The sequence below is a fragment of the Dermacentor albipictus genome, chromosome 1 (assembly GCF_038994185.2).
Source record: "Dermacentor albipictus isolate Rhodes 1998 colony chromosome 1, USDA_Dalb.pri_finalv2, whole genome shotgun sequence".
In the NCBI taxonomy this organism is placed as follows: Eukaryota; Metazoa; Arthropoda; class Arachnida; order Ixodida; family Ixodidae; genus Dermacentor; species Dermacentor albipictus.
The window spans coordinates 157,053,356-157,067,551 of NC_091821.1; the positions used below are offsets into that span (position 1 = coordinate 157,053,356).

The 14,196-nt window shown below is 46.2% G+C and overlaps 1 protein-coding gene across 3 annotated transcripts in view; it reads left to right on the forward strand.

The window, feature by feature from the left end:
- Positions 1–14,196, forward strand: part of LOC135916572 (cell division cycle and apoptosis regulator protein 1-like) — a 236,534-nt gene that overhangs the window by 69,264 nt on the left and 153,074 nt on the right. For all 3 annotated transcript variants that reach the window (XM_065450003.1, XM_065450005.1, XM_065450004.1), the window contains exon 7: positions 13,585–13,696. In XM_065450003.1, the coding sequence (XP_065306075.1) occupies positions 13,585–13,696 (112 nt within the window). The remainder of the gene's footprint in view (positions 1–13,584; positions 13,697–14,196) is intronic.

Consider the following 14,196-nt stretch of genomic DNA (forward strand, 5'->3'; position numbering starts at 1 on the left):
TGGCACAGCACCTCGTCGCTCTCCTTGCGGCCTTTAACGGCCTCTGTTGCCACTAAGGCCTCGTTAGCAGCTAGCCTTTTCCCTTCACGTATGAATCGGCAGCCAATCTCACAGGCACTACTCTTCTTGTCGGCTTTTGGCGAAAGTCCGCTAGACACTTCCTCGTTCTTTCGCTCTGTACTACCTACAGAATTCTCAGACAGCCGTTGTCTCTGTGCCAATAACTGATCACAATGCTGTATCTCTTTGATCAGTGCTGCCTTCTCTCTCTCATACTTTTGTTCACGCTCAAGTTCGCGTTCATTCTCACGTCCGTGACGCTCACACCTAAGAGTAAGTTCTTGAAGCTCATGCTTCCGTTCATTCTCGCGTTCTTCACGCTGACGCTTACTCCTAAGTTCACGACGCTCTCACAAACGTACACGACGCACACGCTCCCGTGGCTCCTGTATCACCTCCCAAGCAAGCTCAATGCTTTTGTCATCATTGCCACTATCTTGAATCGCCTTTATGATAGCTGGCGTTTTCATCCGTTCGTCCGCCTCAACTCCCAAATCGTCGCACACCAACAACAAGTCTAACCTCGTCAACCCTCTAAGATCCATGGCAGCTGCCCCGTCAGGTGGTTAAAACTATTTTCCCTAATTAATTTGTGCAAACACACAATGCAACAAACTCCCGATTCCCAGAACTATCAAAATTGAACACACAACCTTTGAGTCTGGTGAATCATAAGGAAAAAAACCACGCGCTCACTTACGGTTGCAGCACCCTGCCATCCGGTTCATTTGTCCGCTGTTCCCGGTTCCTCCGGACTCCCTGGGTCGAAGGCTCGCTCCTTCTTCGCTACTCCCAGTTTCTTCGGACCTCTTTCGACGAAGGCTCTCTCTTCTTCGCTCTTCCCGGTTCCTTAGGATCTCTCTCGACGAAGGTTTATCCGTAGCGCTGCCACCAGCTGATGCATTCGGAGGCGATCCTACCGCTGCCAACCAGATGTAGGGGTTGAAGGACGGGACTTCGGGATGAAAACCCAAACTTGGGAGGGTTTATTTACATATTATATACAGGGAGGTGAGCGTCAATTAACAGTTGTACAGACATTACGGGCCAGCAGCAACTCGGACGCTGCGGCCCGCGGCAAGAAGTTCGAGAGAGGTGAATCAGGGAATCAGGGACTGTCCCAGCATGCTCAGGTCTCTCTGGAAGGCTTCTTATAAACCCTTCGAGCACTGTAAGTCACATCATGTTTGACCAATGGGAGAGTCCGCTCCGATGACGCCACTTTCAGCCAATGGTAGGCGCCCGTGTCGCGGTGTCACACCTGGCGGCTCTCTGCGGTCTTGCCTCGCAGACTGGCAATGCACTTCTAACGAGGAGAAGGGGAGGGCTGCTCATGCTCCATTGTCCGAAGCCCACCTGCTAATCCCGGCGGCGCACGAACTTGTTGCCACGTGAACTTGTTGCCTTAAACTTGTTTGCTCGGCCGCTCCTCTGGAATGTGCTTTCCTGCTTCGGCATTCCTCAATTAGCTGTGCTGCGACTCGAAGTGGTTTGGGGAACTCGAAGTAATCGCAGGAAACAGCTCCATATCTAACACCCCACGGCGGTTGGAGCCAGCGCTGCTCCGCCAACCCAGCAGAAGGGACCATCGACCCCAAAGGTGGGCGCAGCCAAGGCTGCCTCAGCCTCCCCGGCCCCTTCCAGCACTGGCAACAGCCGGCGTAGCCCAATCCCACAGGCAGCCCCATCGACCTCCGATTGGTGGGCGCAGGGGCCTTGCCCTCGAAGCGGGACTCTCTCGGGAAACTTCTCGCTTGCAAGAGCATGTGTCCGGTGCCTCACAAGAGGCAATGGACACTACACCTATCCTGACGGTGCTCCGAGCACCTAAGGAGCGGCGAGGCTCCCTCGAACGCTCCAAATAGGGCAAAATCCCCGTTACAGGGCCTCGAAAGAGCTCTGTAATCTAAGGCATCACTTCTGTTTCTGTATACACAGCACCAATTTACGTTAAATACTGATACACAAATCATTCAATGGAACGTCAGAGGTCTTCTTAGAAACCTTGATGATGTGCAAGAACTTACCCACGAACACAATCCAAAAGTCCTGTGTTTACAGGAAACACACTTAAAATCAAAACACACAAACTTTCTCCGAAAGTATGTTACGTTTCTCAAAGATCGCGATGATGCGATCGCATCATCGGGTGGTGTTGCTATTGCCACTCAAAAAAGTATAGCGTGTCAACCTTTACAGCTACAAACGTCCCTTGAAGCAGTGGCGATTCGAGTTGTCCTTCTAAACAAACTTATCACCATTTGCTCGCTTTAGGTATCCCCACATTACCAATTAAAGAAACATGAATTTCAGTCCTTTATAGATGAATTGCCAGAACCTTATGTTGTTCTTGGAGATTTCAACGTGCACAGCTGCCTGTGGGCGACTCTCGTATAGATGCGCGAGGTCGTCTCGTTGAACAGTTCCTTTTTTCTTCTGGTGCGTGCCTGTTCAATAAGAAGGAACCCACATATTACTGTCTTGCAAACAGAACCTTTTCTTCAATTGATCTTAGCACAGTTTTCCTATCTGTACTGCCTGAACTTGAATGGGAAGTTACCAACAATCCTTACGGGAGTGACCACTTCCCCATACTGCTAAGATCACCTCAAGAAAACGAATATCCACCACAGGCTTCTAGGTGGAAGATTGATACAGCTGATTGGGAGAAATTTCGAGCTCTTACTAGGATCTCATGGGCTGACATGTCTTTGTTAGGAATTGATGCTGCAGTGAAGTATTTTACAGATTTCATGATAGATGCTGCATCTAAATGCATATCTGAAGTAAGTGGCTTGCCATGCCAACGGCGTGTCCCGTGGTGGAACGAGGAATGTAGAATCGCTCGTAGGAAACAGAACAAAGCGTGGGGGTTGCTACGCGCTTCTCCCACTGCAAAGAATCTTGTCAACTTTAAGAAAGTAAAGTCCCAAGGCAGGAGAATCCGCCGACAGGGCAGAAGAGAGAGCTGGGAGAAGTTTTTATCGAGTATCAACTCGTACACAGATGAGGCCAAAGTCTGGAGCAGGGTTAATAGGATAAGAGGGCGACAAACATATTCACTCCCTTTGGTAAACACACAAGGTGATATCCTGCAAGATCAGGCAGACTCACTTGGGGAGCACTTTGAGAGCGTGTCGAGCTCAACCCATTATTCTCAATCCTTTCTCAAATATAAACAAATAGAAGGATGTAAGCCACTCACAAGAAAGTGTCGACAGAATGAACCGTACAACCGTTTTTTTGGTATTGCCGAGTTGAGAGCCGCCTTGAGCGCATGCAAGAGCTTTGCACCGGAATCTGATGGAATTATGTATGAAATGATCAAAAACTTACACAATAAAACCCAAGTTACACTACTCCCACTGTAAAGGATGTTGCCAAACGGCGTGGACGCTGAGAGGTCATTTCCCTTCCTAGAATTGGGGGAGGTCGCCGTTTTCGGGCTTAGCCGGGAGTAAAGCCAGCCGGGCGCTTTGTTAATGAGTCGGGAGACGCTCCTTGACGGCAGATAGCCCGCGCCGACGCGTCGGGACATTTTAACCTGTCACGCGTGCGGGCAAAGCGTCGTTAGGATGTCAATGGTCATGCCGGGGGGGTACAAAGCGGCAGCTTATAACCCGAGGGATCGGTGACCCGACGCGCAGTCTCTTGAAAGGTAGGCTGGCGCCACCGAGACAAATCCAACGGTGCACTTAGCTTTGCGGGCCCGCCGGACGAGACGAACAATGCACAAGACGGCATTGCGAATCGGCGGGCGCACGTCGGCAGGGGTGTCCTTTGCGGCACGCAGTGCGCGATGGGATTAGTGAAAGCGCGAGGACGGGGTGACGCAGATGGCCGTTTCCCCGTAAGTGTTTTTCAAGGTGTCGGGAGACTTTTCCATGTATGTCGCGGAGGCGAAACGGTTGGGATGTTATTTGTTTATTTGTTGTTGGTGGTTACTTTCTCTCCCTCTATCTATCTGAATGTTCCGAGGAACGCAGGGAGAGGGTGAGAGAGAGAGTGCCCAATGAGTGACAGCCCAGTTGACCCAATCAGGTCACTGGGGTGTCGTGATTTGCCGTGAGGGGATTCGGGAGGGGCAACCGAAGGTTTAAAACCTGGCTCCCGACCTCTCACAGGGGTTCCGGGCGCAAGAAAGGTGCTCTGCACTTTCGGCTCTGCCGAGTTAAGGCGCCGGTCCCAGTGTAACCCAAGGGTCTTGACGTACGAACGGTGCTATGTACTATCGGCTATGTCGAGTTGATACGTCGGACCCACTGTAAATAGCTGTCAATGTATATAATGTGTACATAAAGTCTATTCTCCAAGTTCAACGTCTATGGCGTCCCATCTCTGATGGAAGAGGAGAAATGGCGACAGCTGAAGCAAAGTTTTCTCTACCAAGTAAGCTGGTTACGCCAGCTTGGAGGCACTCTGTGCCACGAAAGTAACAAGAGAAGGTAAAGAAAATTCACTCCCACTTTTCAACTCTGGGCTGTAGAATACCTTCCAACCGCATGGAAAGAAGCCATTGTGGTCCCTGTTTTGAAACAAGGCAAACTCTCTTCCTCAGTGGCAAGTTACCGCCCAGTAGCCCTCACAAGTTGCCTTTGTAAGGTATTTGAAAAAGTGATTAATCGGCGACTCATCCATTTCCTTGAGCTGAGCAAAATGCTTGATCCCTATCAGTCAGGGGCGTAGCCGGGGGGGGGGGAGGGGCGGGGCTTATGGGGCTTCAGTCCCCCCCCCCCCCCAGGAAATTTTTTCGTGCTGTCCATGCACCGCCGACGAAAGCAACCCCCGGCGCCGGAAATCATCTGGATTTTGTCTAGAATGTTTTTTTTTTGACCCTCGAAAAGACATTTAACTGAGAAGGTAGCGAACTCGGGCTGGATTTCGCGGCAACGTCCATGCACCGAGAGTCGCATAACGCCAAGCAGCCCCATCTGACCACAAAGTTTCAAGGGCGGGTTGATGGTGAGCGGGCTCACCGCGGCATCTCACTGAGGCCGCCAAATCTGTGGAGCGCATGGATGTCAATTCCGAAAATTTATGGGTATAAATCTCATAAACTTTTGATGTAAAAGGTGCATTGACATTTCCAAAGTTGTGCTTTAGATTTTCAATTGCGGAACTTTGTGGGTTTAATGTTGTTATAAACATTTGACGCCAAAGGTCCATTGACTTTTCTAAATTCTTACATCGGAACACTGTTAGATATGGAGCTGTTTCCTGCGCCTACTTCGAGTTCCCCCGGACCACATCGAATCGCAGCGCATTCCAGAGGAGCGCACGAGCCAACAAGTTCACGTGCCAACAAGTTCGTACGCCGCCGGTGGAGCCGTGCCGCGGGATTAGAAGGGGCCCTCGGACAATGGAGCCCAATCGTCCCCCTTCTTCGCCTTTGAAGAAGGCATTTGCTACCACAGCGGGGCCATTCCGCTGGGAGTAGGTGAGCCCTCGGACAATGGAGCCCAGCGTCCCCCTTCTACGCCTTTGAAGAGCACATTGCGAGTCAGAAGGCAAGACCGCAGGGAGCCGCCTGGTGTGGCACCGCGGCACAGGCGCCAACCATTGGCCGAAAATGGCGTCATCTGAGCGGTCTCTCCCATTGGACGAACATGACGCGACTTCCAGTCCTCGAAGGGTTTAAAAGAAGCATTCCAGAGAGACCAGAGCATTCCCTGATTCACCTCTCTCGAACTTCTTGCCGCGGGCCGCAGCGTCCGAGTTGCTGCCGGCCCGTAATGACTGTACGACTGTTACTTGACTCTCACCTCTCTGTATATAGTGTAAAATAAACCTCCCAAGTTTGGTTTTCATCCCGAAGTCCGTCCTCAACCCCTACAACACACGAGACAAGTCAAATCAACACACTAGCAGACAAGTTGACAAAGCACGCAGCGAGGTTCAATGGGACGTTGTGGTGGTTCATTTGTGCCGCCATGTCACATAAAAAAAATATCAACATTTTTTTAACCTACGCCAAAACATCCATGTCAGAACACTAAAGCCAGCCAAGGCAACTACGTTCTTATTTATTTTTTCTACTTTGACTTTTATTCGCGAGGACACATTGAGCCTCATAAATTTTTTTTTTTGTTCTCGCTACCATACCTGCGGGCTGCCAGAGCTAGCCAGAGCGCATACGCTTTTCTCGCATGGCCCCGACCACCGCGCGGCGCACTTCGGTGCGTGTTCTATTTTCTCCGGCTGAGTGGATTTTCGCCTGGCAGAGTTTTGTACACTTTCTGGCTAGCAGACGAGGAAAAGAAACAATGGTCGCTCGCCGCCATCACTGTGGGGATTGGATGGATTGCACTGCGTTCGCTTTTGCAGAACTGCTCCGGAAAGTCTTGTCTTGCCGGTGTAGGATACTGAGCAGTATGCTTATGGTGGGTTCTCACTGGACCAAGCGTCTCATGTTTTCTTCGATATTCCTTCCGTAGCCACATTAGGTGCCCAAAGTAAGCATTCGATTGTGGCCAGCATACTTTCCTATGCGTGTTTTTTTTTTTTCATTTCGGTGCCTCTGCCCCACAGAAAGAAAGAAAAAAAATACATTGTTGTGGCGCAGCGAATTGTCGCATGGTGAAAGTTCGATTTTGTTACTTCTTCTTTTGTGGAAAGTAATGAGCCACGGGACGCTTCAGTTGCCAGATACTCTTATTATATTATTGCGATAGCAATTATATGGACACTCCAGGCACATTCCTGCCGTCGCTGTCGCCCTCATGTTTCGTATAAAGGCCAAGGGTGATAACATCGCGGCCGCGTACCGCATGCTGTATGTGCGAGTGAAAGCGTTGAAAGTAGAAAATTGGGTAGCAAGCACGCCACCTTCCGTCGCCGCGATACATCGGGGGGAGCGGATGGAATTGGGGTGGAATCTAGGATTCTGTGAATCTGTGATTGCGCAACATGTTTAATTGCCTTGTTTGACGCATTATGTACAGCGACTTTTTCTTGGATGCGTAGATTTATTGGAGACTTATAGGTATATTTAAATATCTTGTTGCGAGGTTTCGTGTATACGTGCAGTGAACTTTGTTTCCAGTCGCACTTTTTGCCCTTTATCAAGCTGTATCTTCGCATTTGTATATCCCATTGTATCTTCGCATTTCTAATGCACGAGTGCGAGTCGCAATAATAGTTCAGTTGATAATCTGTGAGGCATGCGCATAGCAGAGTGGCATCTCTCATTTACAAAAGTGGTACGCATGTGTGAGGATAAATGTTCTTTAATGCTCTCATACACTGGGTTGAATCACATGGTTGCCTGACATAATGGACACCCCGAAAGCTGAACAGCGTGGTGTCGCAAAGTTTTTGACAGCTAAAGGTGTTTCCCAAAAAGATATTAATCGCTGTATGGCTGCCGTATACGTTGAACATTGCATTTCATTGGCCGCTGTAAAGTGTGGGAGCAAACGGTTCAAAAAAGAATGGGAAAGTTGCAAAGCCATTCCAAGACCGGGCCACAGCCATCGTGCAATCACATCCCACACAATTTCAAAGGTTGATGAGCTGATGAGACAAGAATGGAGGACAAGCATCGATGATCTGGCAGAGCGAGTGAAAATCAGTCGCGGCTCGGTTCACGCCATAATTCATGAGCACCTCGGTTATCGGCTCTTGTGTGCGCAATTGATGCCCAAGATTTTGATCCACCGCCAGAAGACGGAGAAGTTTGGCGCTGCTTTGACTAATCTGATCCGGTATCACAATGAGGATGACGATTTCTTGTTTGCTTTTGTGATCGGGGACAAACCATGGTGCCGCTACTACGAGTCTGAAACACGACGGCAAGCTTACAGTGGAAACATCAGAATTTACCGCGGCCATAGAGCGCAAAGGCCGTCATTTTCGCCGGAAAGGTGTTGTTGGCTTTTTTTTTTCGATCATCAGGGGCCATTACTGATAGAATTTGCTCAATCTTGAGAGACTATCAATTGTTTCTGATATTGTGAAACGCCGGAACCACTGCGTGTCGCAATCAAGGACAAACTACGTGGAAAATTGACGAATTGGGTCATCTTGTCCCATGGTAATGCCCGTCCCCACGTCACTGATGTGGTTTATACAAAACTGGCAAAGTTCAAGTGAGAAACCCTGCAACATCTGTCATACAGCTCAGACCTGTCCCCTTGCGACTTCCACATTTTGGGGCAACCGAAAAACAGCTTGACGGAACTAGATTCGTGCCAGACGATGACGTGAAAGAGTCAGTTACAGACTTTTTGAAGCAGCAACTTAAGGAGTTTCATGAGACGGGAATCATGCAACTCGTTAGTTAGGGGCAAATGTCTAAATTCTCATGAAGACTACTTTTTAATAAAGTACCCTGTTTGTCATATATTCGCATTGGCTCACATTCATTTGACTCGCCCTCGTATAGCTTGCAGAACTCCTGCTTTTTATACGTGCTCTCTGTTGCGACTAATTTCGGTACAATTACTCACTATTCACGACCGGTGACAGCTGCTCCTGCGTAATACATTGGAACAAATGACAGCGTCATGGAGATTTTTCACTGGCCATTGCATATATACAAGAATGTAAACACGGTTCTTGAATGACTAAGTTTCATTAACATATTTGTCCTCAACTTGTTCATTTCATGGCCTTTTCATTTTTCATATCAGAGGTATGCGCTGCTTTCCTGGTTTCGAACTGATATAGCTCTAAAGTTCGTGTGATATTTTCTTTACTTATTAAATAGACAAAAACATGGAAGCATTGATATCAGTTACTTTGGGCACAATTTTTGGCACATACGAGAATATTCTTTTATGAAAAAAATACACATTTTACTTGTTTGGACAGTGCATAGCATTCAAGAATTCGTTTACAGCATTTTTGACAATGGTAATGCAGTTATTATTCGTGTATTTGATCCTTCGACAAATTGTTTAAGAGGAAGCTTTAGCTGGGGCCCAATCCGACGCGGCCTATTCAAATACATGTAAAACGCAGAAACGCTTTTCTGTGATAATCCTGCTAATCGCTTTTAATGAAATTTGTTGCATTTGAGAGAGAAGGTAAATTATAGTGTCTGCTGGAAACGAAATTTCGATTTACGGCCTGAATTTTGTATAAATATTTTGAAAAATTTGAAATTTCGAAGGAATAGAAGCACGACATTTACAAAATAATAGCTTTGTACCAAGAACAGATATCTCGGTTCTGTAATCGGCAACTATTAGGAAAGTCAATGCGGACAAATTTGGTGTGTCAATTTGTATCTTGCGTGAATTGGTTACGTTGTGTACAAGGGTTCTGCAATAGTCGTATTTCCATAATATTATTTTTTTTTTAGATTCATGTTTAACATATCTATTCTTTCCGCTGTAGATGTACTATTAGATGCAATTCACAGAATTGTGCTATAGTTTTTCATTGTTGAGTTACTGAGTTTTAAACTTGATAGTTCCGTTTTCTGAAAGTTTGCAATTTTGGCCAATTTTTAATAAAGAATTGACCGCCTAAATGAAAAATTCGAAACCAGCAGTCACTAGAATTTAAGTTTTTCTTTTAAATTCAACAAACATCGTCAAATTTGCTGCAGTTGTTGCGAGGAAAAACGAATTGCCCTTGTACATGTATTTAAATAGCAGCACACGAGCTAAAGCTTCCTCAAGGAGGAGGCCGAGCTGCAACATGAGCCCCTCCCGAACGAAATTTCTGGCTAAGCCACTGCTATCAGTGTGGCTTCAGAGAAGGGCGGTCCACAACTGATCATCTTGTACGTATTGAAGGATATATCCGTTACGCATTTGTACACAAACAGTTTTTCTTATCCATATTCCTCGACATGGAGAAGGCGTATGACACAATGTGGCGCTACGGCATCTTGAGAGACTTATCAGGAATGGGCATTCATGGCAATATGCTAAACCTAATAGAAAGCTATTTATCGAATCGTACCTTCCGGGTAAAAGTCGGTAATGTACTGTCACATCCTTTTATACAGGAAACTGGTGTACCCCAAGGAGGCATGCGCAGCTTCACACTCTTTATTGTTAAGATGACAACACTTCGTGCTTCACTGCCACCAGCCATTTTTTATTCTATCTACGTAGACGATATACAAATTGGTTTCAAATCCTGCAACCTCAAATGGATTTAAAATCAACCCCCACAAAAGTACTTGCGTTCTCTTCACAAGACAGAGAGGCCTGCTCCCAGATCCTTGTGTAAAACTGGGCGGGCAACCAATTCCTATCAACAAAGACCACAAATTTCTTGGTGTTGTACTTGACTCTAGGCTCACTTTCATTCCACACATTAAATATCTTAAAGAAGAATGTCTAAAAACCATGAACTTACTTAAAGTCCTATCCCTCACTACATGGGGTAGCGACAGGAGGTGCCTGTTGAATCTTTACAGGAGCCTAGTTTGATCACGACTTGAATATGGTGCCGTGGTTTATCACTCTGCCGCCCTGAGTGCACTAAAGATGTTAGACCCCGTTCACCGTCTCGGTATCCGCCTGGCCACTGGCACATTTAGAACAGGCCCTGTTGAAAGTCTATACGTCGAGTCAGATGAGTGGTCACTCCATTTTCAGAGAACGTACATCAGCTTTGCCTATTTTCTTAAAGTTCGCTCAAATACGGGACATCCGTGTTTCACAACCGCTAATGGCTTGACGTGTGAAACAATTCTTCGTAATAGACCCTCTATGAGAGTACCTTTGTCACTGCGTGTAAGAAAGCTAAGCGAAGAAATGGATGTCCCAATTCTCGAACATCACTTAATGCCTCCAGCTAAGCTACTACAACCCTGGGAGTGGCAGGTGATAGACGGTGATGTATTACCCATGGTTATGTATTACCCACTCATTACCCATGGCATGGCGCTCTTTGGCCATACATGGCCCTTGCGTCATTGAACACCAAACATTCATTCAGGGGTGTAGCGGTTGGATGTCTTCTGGACGCAGTGCAGAAGAGCTGCTGTCACTGCATGGCGTGTAGCCTGAAACTGCAGGTTGAGAGGTTTGCTTGCAGCAGGTTTCCCTCTCTCAGTCACTAGGGCTGTTGCTGAAGCCAGTTTGCGGAAAGTAAAGGGTCTAGCAGGCCAGAAGTTGCCGACATCAGAGCGAAGAAAGCAACTAGAAGTAATACCATATATTCACAAAATCTCCCACAGCATAAAAAGGTGGCGGGAAGGCAAGGTGTAAGCGTTGTGTTTTCTGCACTTTGCAAATTGGCTAGCTTGTGTGGGAGGATTGAAAACGAGGGGACGAAGAAAGGAGCCTGTTAAGTTAAACCCGTGACACCCTTCATCAAGTGCAACACTGGCATTGTTTACTGCATTCCATTGGCTTGTGGTAAAGTCTATATAGGCCAGACAGGTAGGTGTGTTAATAAACGCTTGCAAGAACATAACCTATCCTTAAGCGGGGACCAGGGAAGCAATTTGGCGGTTCATTACCGCAGCTGCAATAAGTGCAAAAAAAAGTGCGGCATTGTTTGGTTGTGTGACCATTTTAGGCAAGGGTAAGACCAGGTACGCATGCGAACTCTTAGAAGATTTTCACATTGGAAATGAGTCTTAGTGTTTAACAAACAAGGAACGTGCTTACCTGTCGGGTAGGCAAAAGATGATTAATAAAAAACTGACATTGATGCACGGGTCTTGGGAGAAGTAGAAGTTTCGAATGCATCGGCTGTTTTTGCACGGTAATGTATTTTTGAGGTGTTATCTGTGCACATGTTTTGGGAGGAGTTGAAGATGCGCATGCGTCGGAGGTTATGTGTGGCAATGTAAATTTCAATAAAGTACAGTTGAAAGTTCAGCGTCCCTCTGTTTCTAACGCCTTTTCCTTGTGTGCGTGTCCTTTGTGTTTCACTGGTGCCCCCTTTTTTCAAGTTCATAATAAACAGGCTGACGTAAGTGAAAATGTGCGTTTCGAATTTCTGTAAGAATTACGTACTTCCGGAAAAGGCTGTCTATTGTCTGCTCACGCTTGGCCACTGCTATTCACTTAAAAATTCAACTTTGGCCACACTGCTTATCGGCCTCATAGCCATTGGGTCTAGCTAATTTTGACTAGTTTAGAACACTCAACTATCCTTAAACCATGCGAAACATATTAGACCACACGCGCGCTTGCCAGCGCATGCTCACTCCTGGCCGCTCCTTGCTAGATGCCTTGGCAGACATCACTTTGTATTTAGCTATTAACAGCGCTTCAAAATTTGTAACCTGGATGTTTGTAACCTGGAGCTGGTGCAGGACAGAGACAGTCCATATCACGTAGCGTGGCCAGGCTGGAGTATGTGAACACAAGTGCACACCCCAGCCCTGTTGTACACATATCAAATGCTGTGCACATGCACTACAGTTGCATGTAGCTGCATCTGCTATGTAGTATAGATACCATGGCTGCCGCGTGGTGCTGTGATAAGCCCACTTGCTGAAGACAACTGAGTTTGGCGTGTCGTAGGCGCCAAAATGGGAAATAGTGGCATCTACGGTAACATCCAAAATCATATTTGAACTGTGTGCCATGTTGACATTCGGTAGGAGGAGCGTTGGGGGCACGCTGCACTCTGCCATAGCCTTCGCAATGCGAGGCATTGAAGGAGGAGTGAGAGCATGGCAAAGGGGATTAAAGGTGATCTTTGATTGCCAATAACTCCGCTTCTGCTTAACACATTGAAGTACTTTTTGCAGCAAAGTAGTTATGAAATAATCTATTTTATCTTCAATGGCATTTCTCGACTGCAATAAAAAGTGTTTTAGGGCCCCTTTAATGTCCGTGTGGTGAACTTTAGGAAATCGGCTGCCATTGTGCAACCCATATTAGACCTTTTTTCTTTCTGCGAAATTGGGTGCGCATTGATTTCTTTTTGTTTAGGAGCTTTAATGTCAATTCTACATAATCTTTTTTACTTAGGACACCTAGAATGTGGGCACATGTTTGATTCGGGGGCGTGTTAGGATTGGGCAAATACTGTCAAATGAATCAGTGGTGTGTTGTCGTTTTTTCTGCACTTTGTTTAATTTGACCTGTTGGATAATTAAATCAGTTTTGTCAGTCCCGTCTGGATCAAATAGAACTCAACTGCACAGAGCTGAAAGCTAAACAAGTTAATGTGCAAGCACATTGAAAGGGTGTAAAAAAAAGACGAAATGACAAAAGTCACCTTGCTGTCCTTTCTCATTACATTTAATTTAAAATGTGTGTCCCTTAGCTTTTCTTTTCCTCTAAGTTATTGGCGGGAACAACTTAGTGGGTGACTCTTGATAAGCAACGCAAGTGTTATGGAATAGTGTTTTTACTGTATGAGCTGGCGCTCGTAGGCAAAAAGCTTGTGAAATATACTGCATCAGAACGGCAAGTTGGGCCAGTTGGTTGCCGTGTCACGCTGTGTTGTCGTTTTGTACCTTCTGTTGTCCTTGTCTTAGGTTGCGCTGTAACAAACCTTAGCTTGTGAAATATTAGCTTGTGAAATATGTTTGATTGGTTACATTGCTGACCGTACTTCTCACGTTTTTTTTTTTTTTTTCATTCGTATGTGCTGCAGATGAATGCTTCTGTCGGCGTTCGCTTAAACAGTCAGATAACACCAAGCAGCCAGTCCAACACCAGTGCAGCTATGGCAGCACAGACACAATACATCAACTCCTTGACTTCTGGTAAGCCTAAGATATTTTGGGTTTGTTGTGAGCATTGCAAGTGTGAAGGGAAAGCTACACTTAGGTCCTTATATTGCACATTATTGTGGAATATGCTTATGTGAGCTTTATTAACTATCATTTTAACAAATAAAGTGACACCTAATCTGCTGGAAAGATGTGTATAAAAATACTGAAGAGCCTTGATGTGGATGTTTAAGACTTATTTGGTATAAGCTGTATGAATCTCATAAAAATGCAAGAGGTATGATCTTTTGGTAGAATGTTTAAGTTGAACCCAGCTAGCTTGTTGTAAGGGTCATCATCAGTTATGTTTATCTCTTAGAGTGGACATGTGTTCCAAAAAAACTATGAAATCAACTTAGCTGTCACCAGTCATTTTATTTTTAACTTCCCGGCTATTTGGACATTTTCAGGGCATTGTTTGTGTTCAGAAATCAATTGGTGACTGTAAATGTGGTCATAGTCAGCCGCCAGTGTTCATGTTATTTTGCATAGCA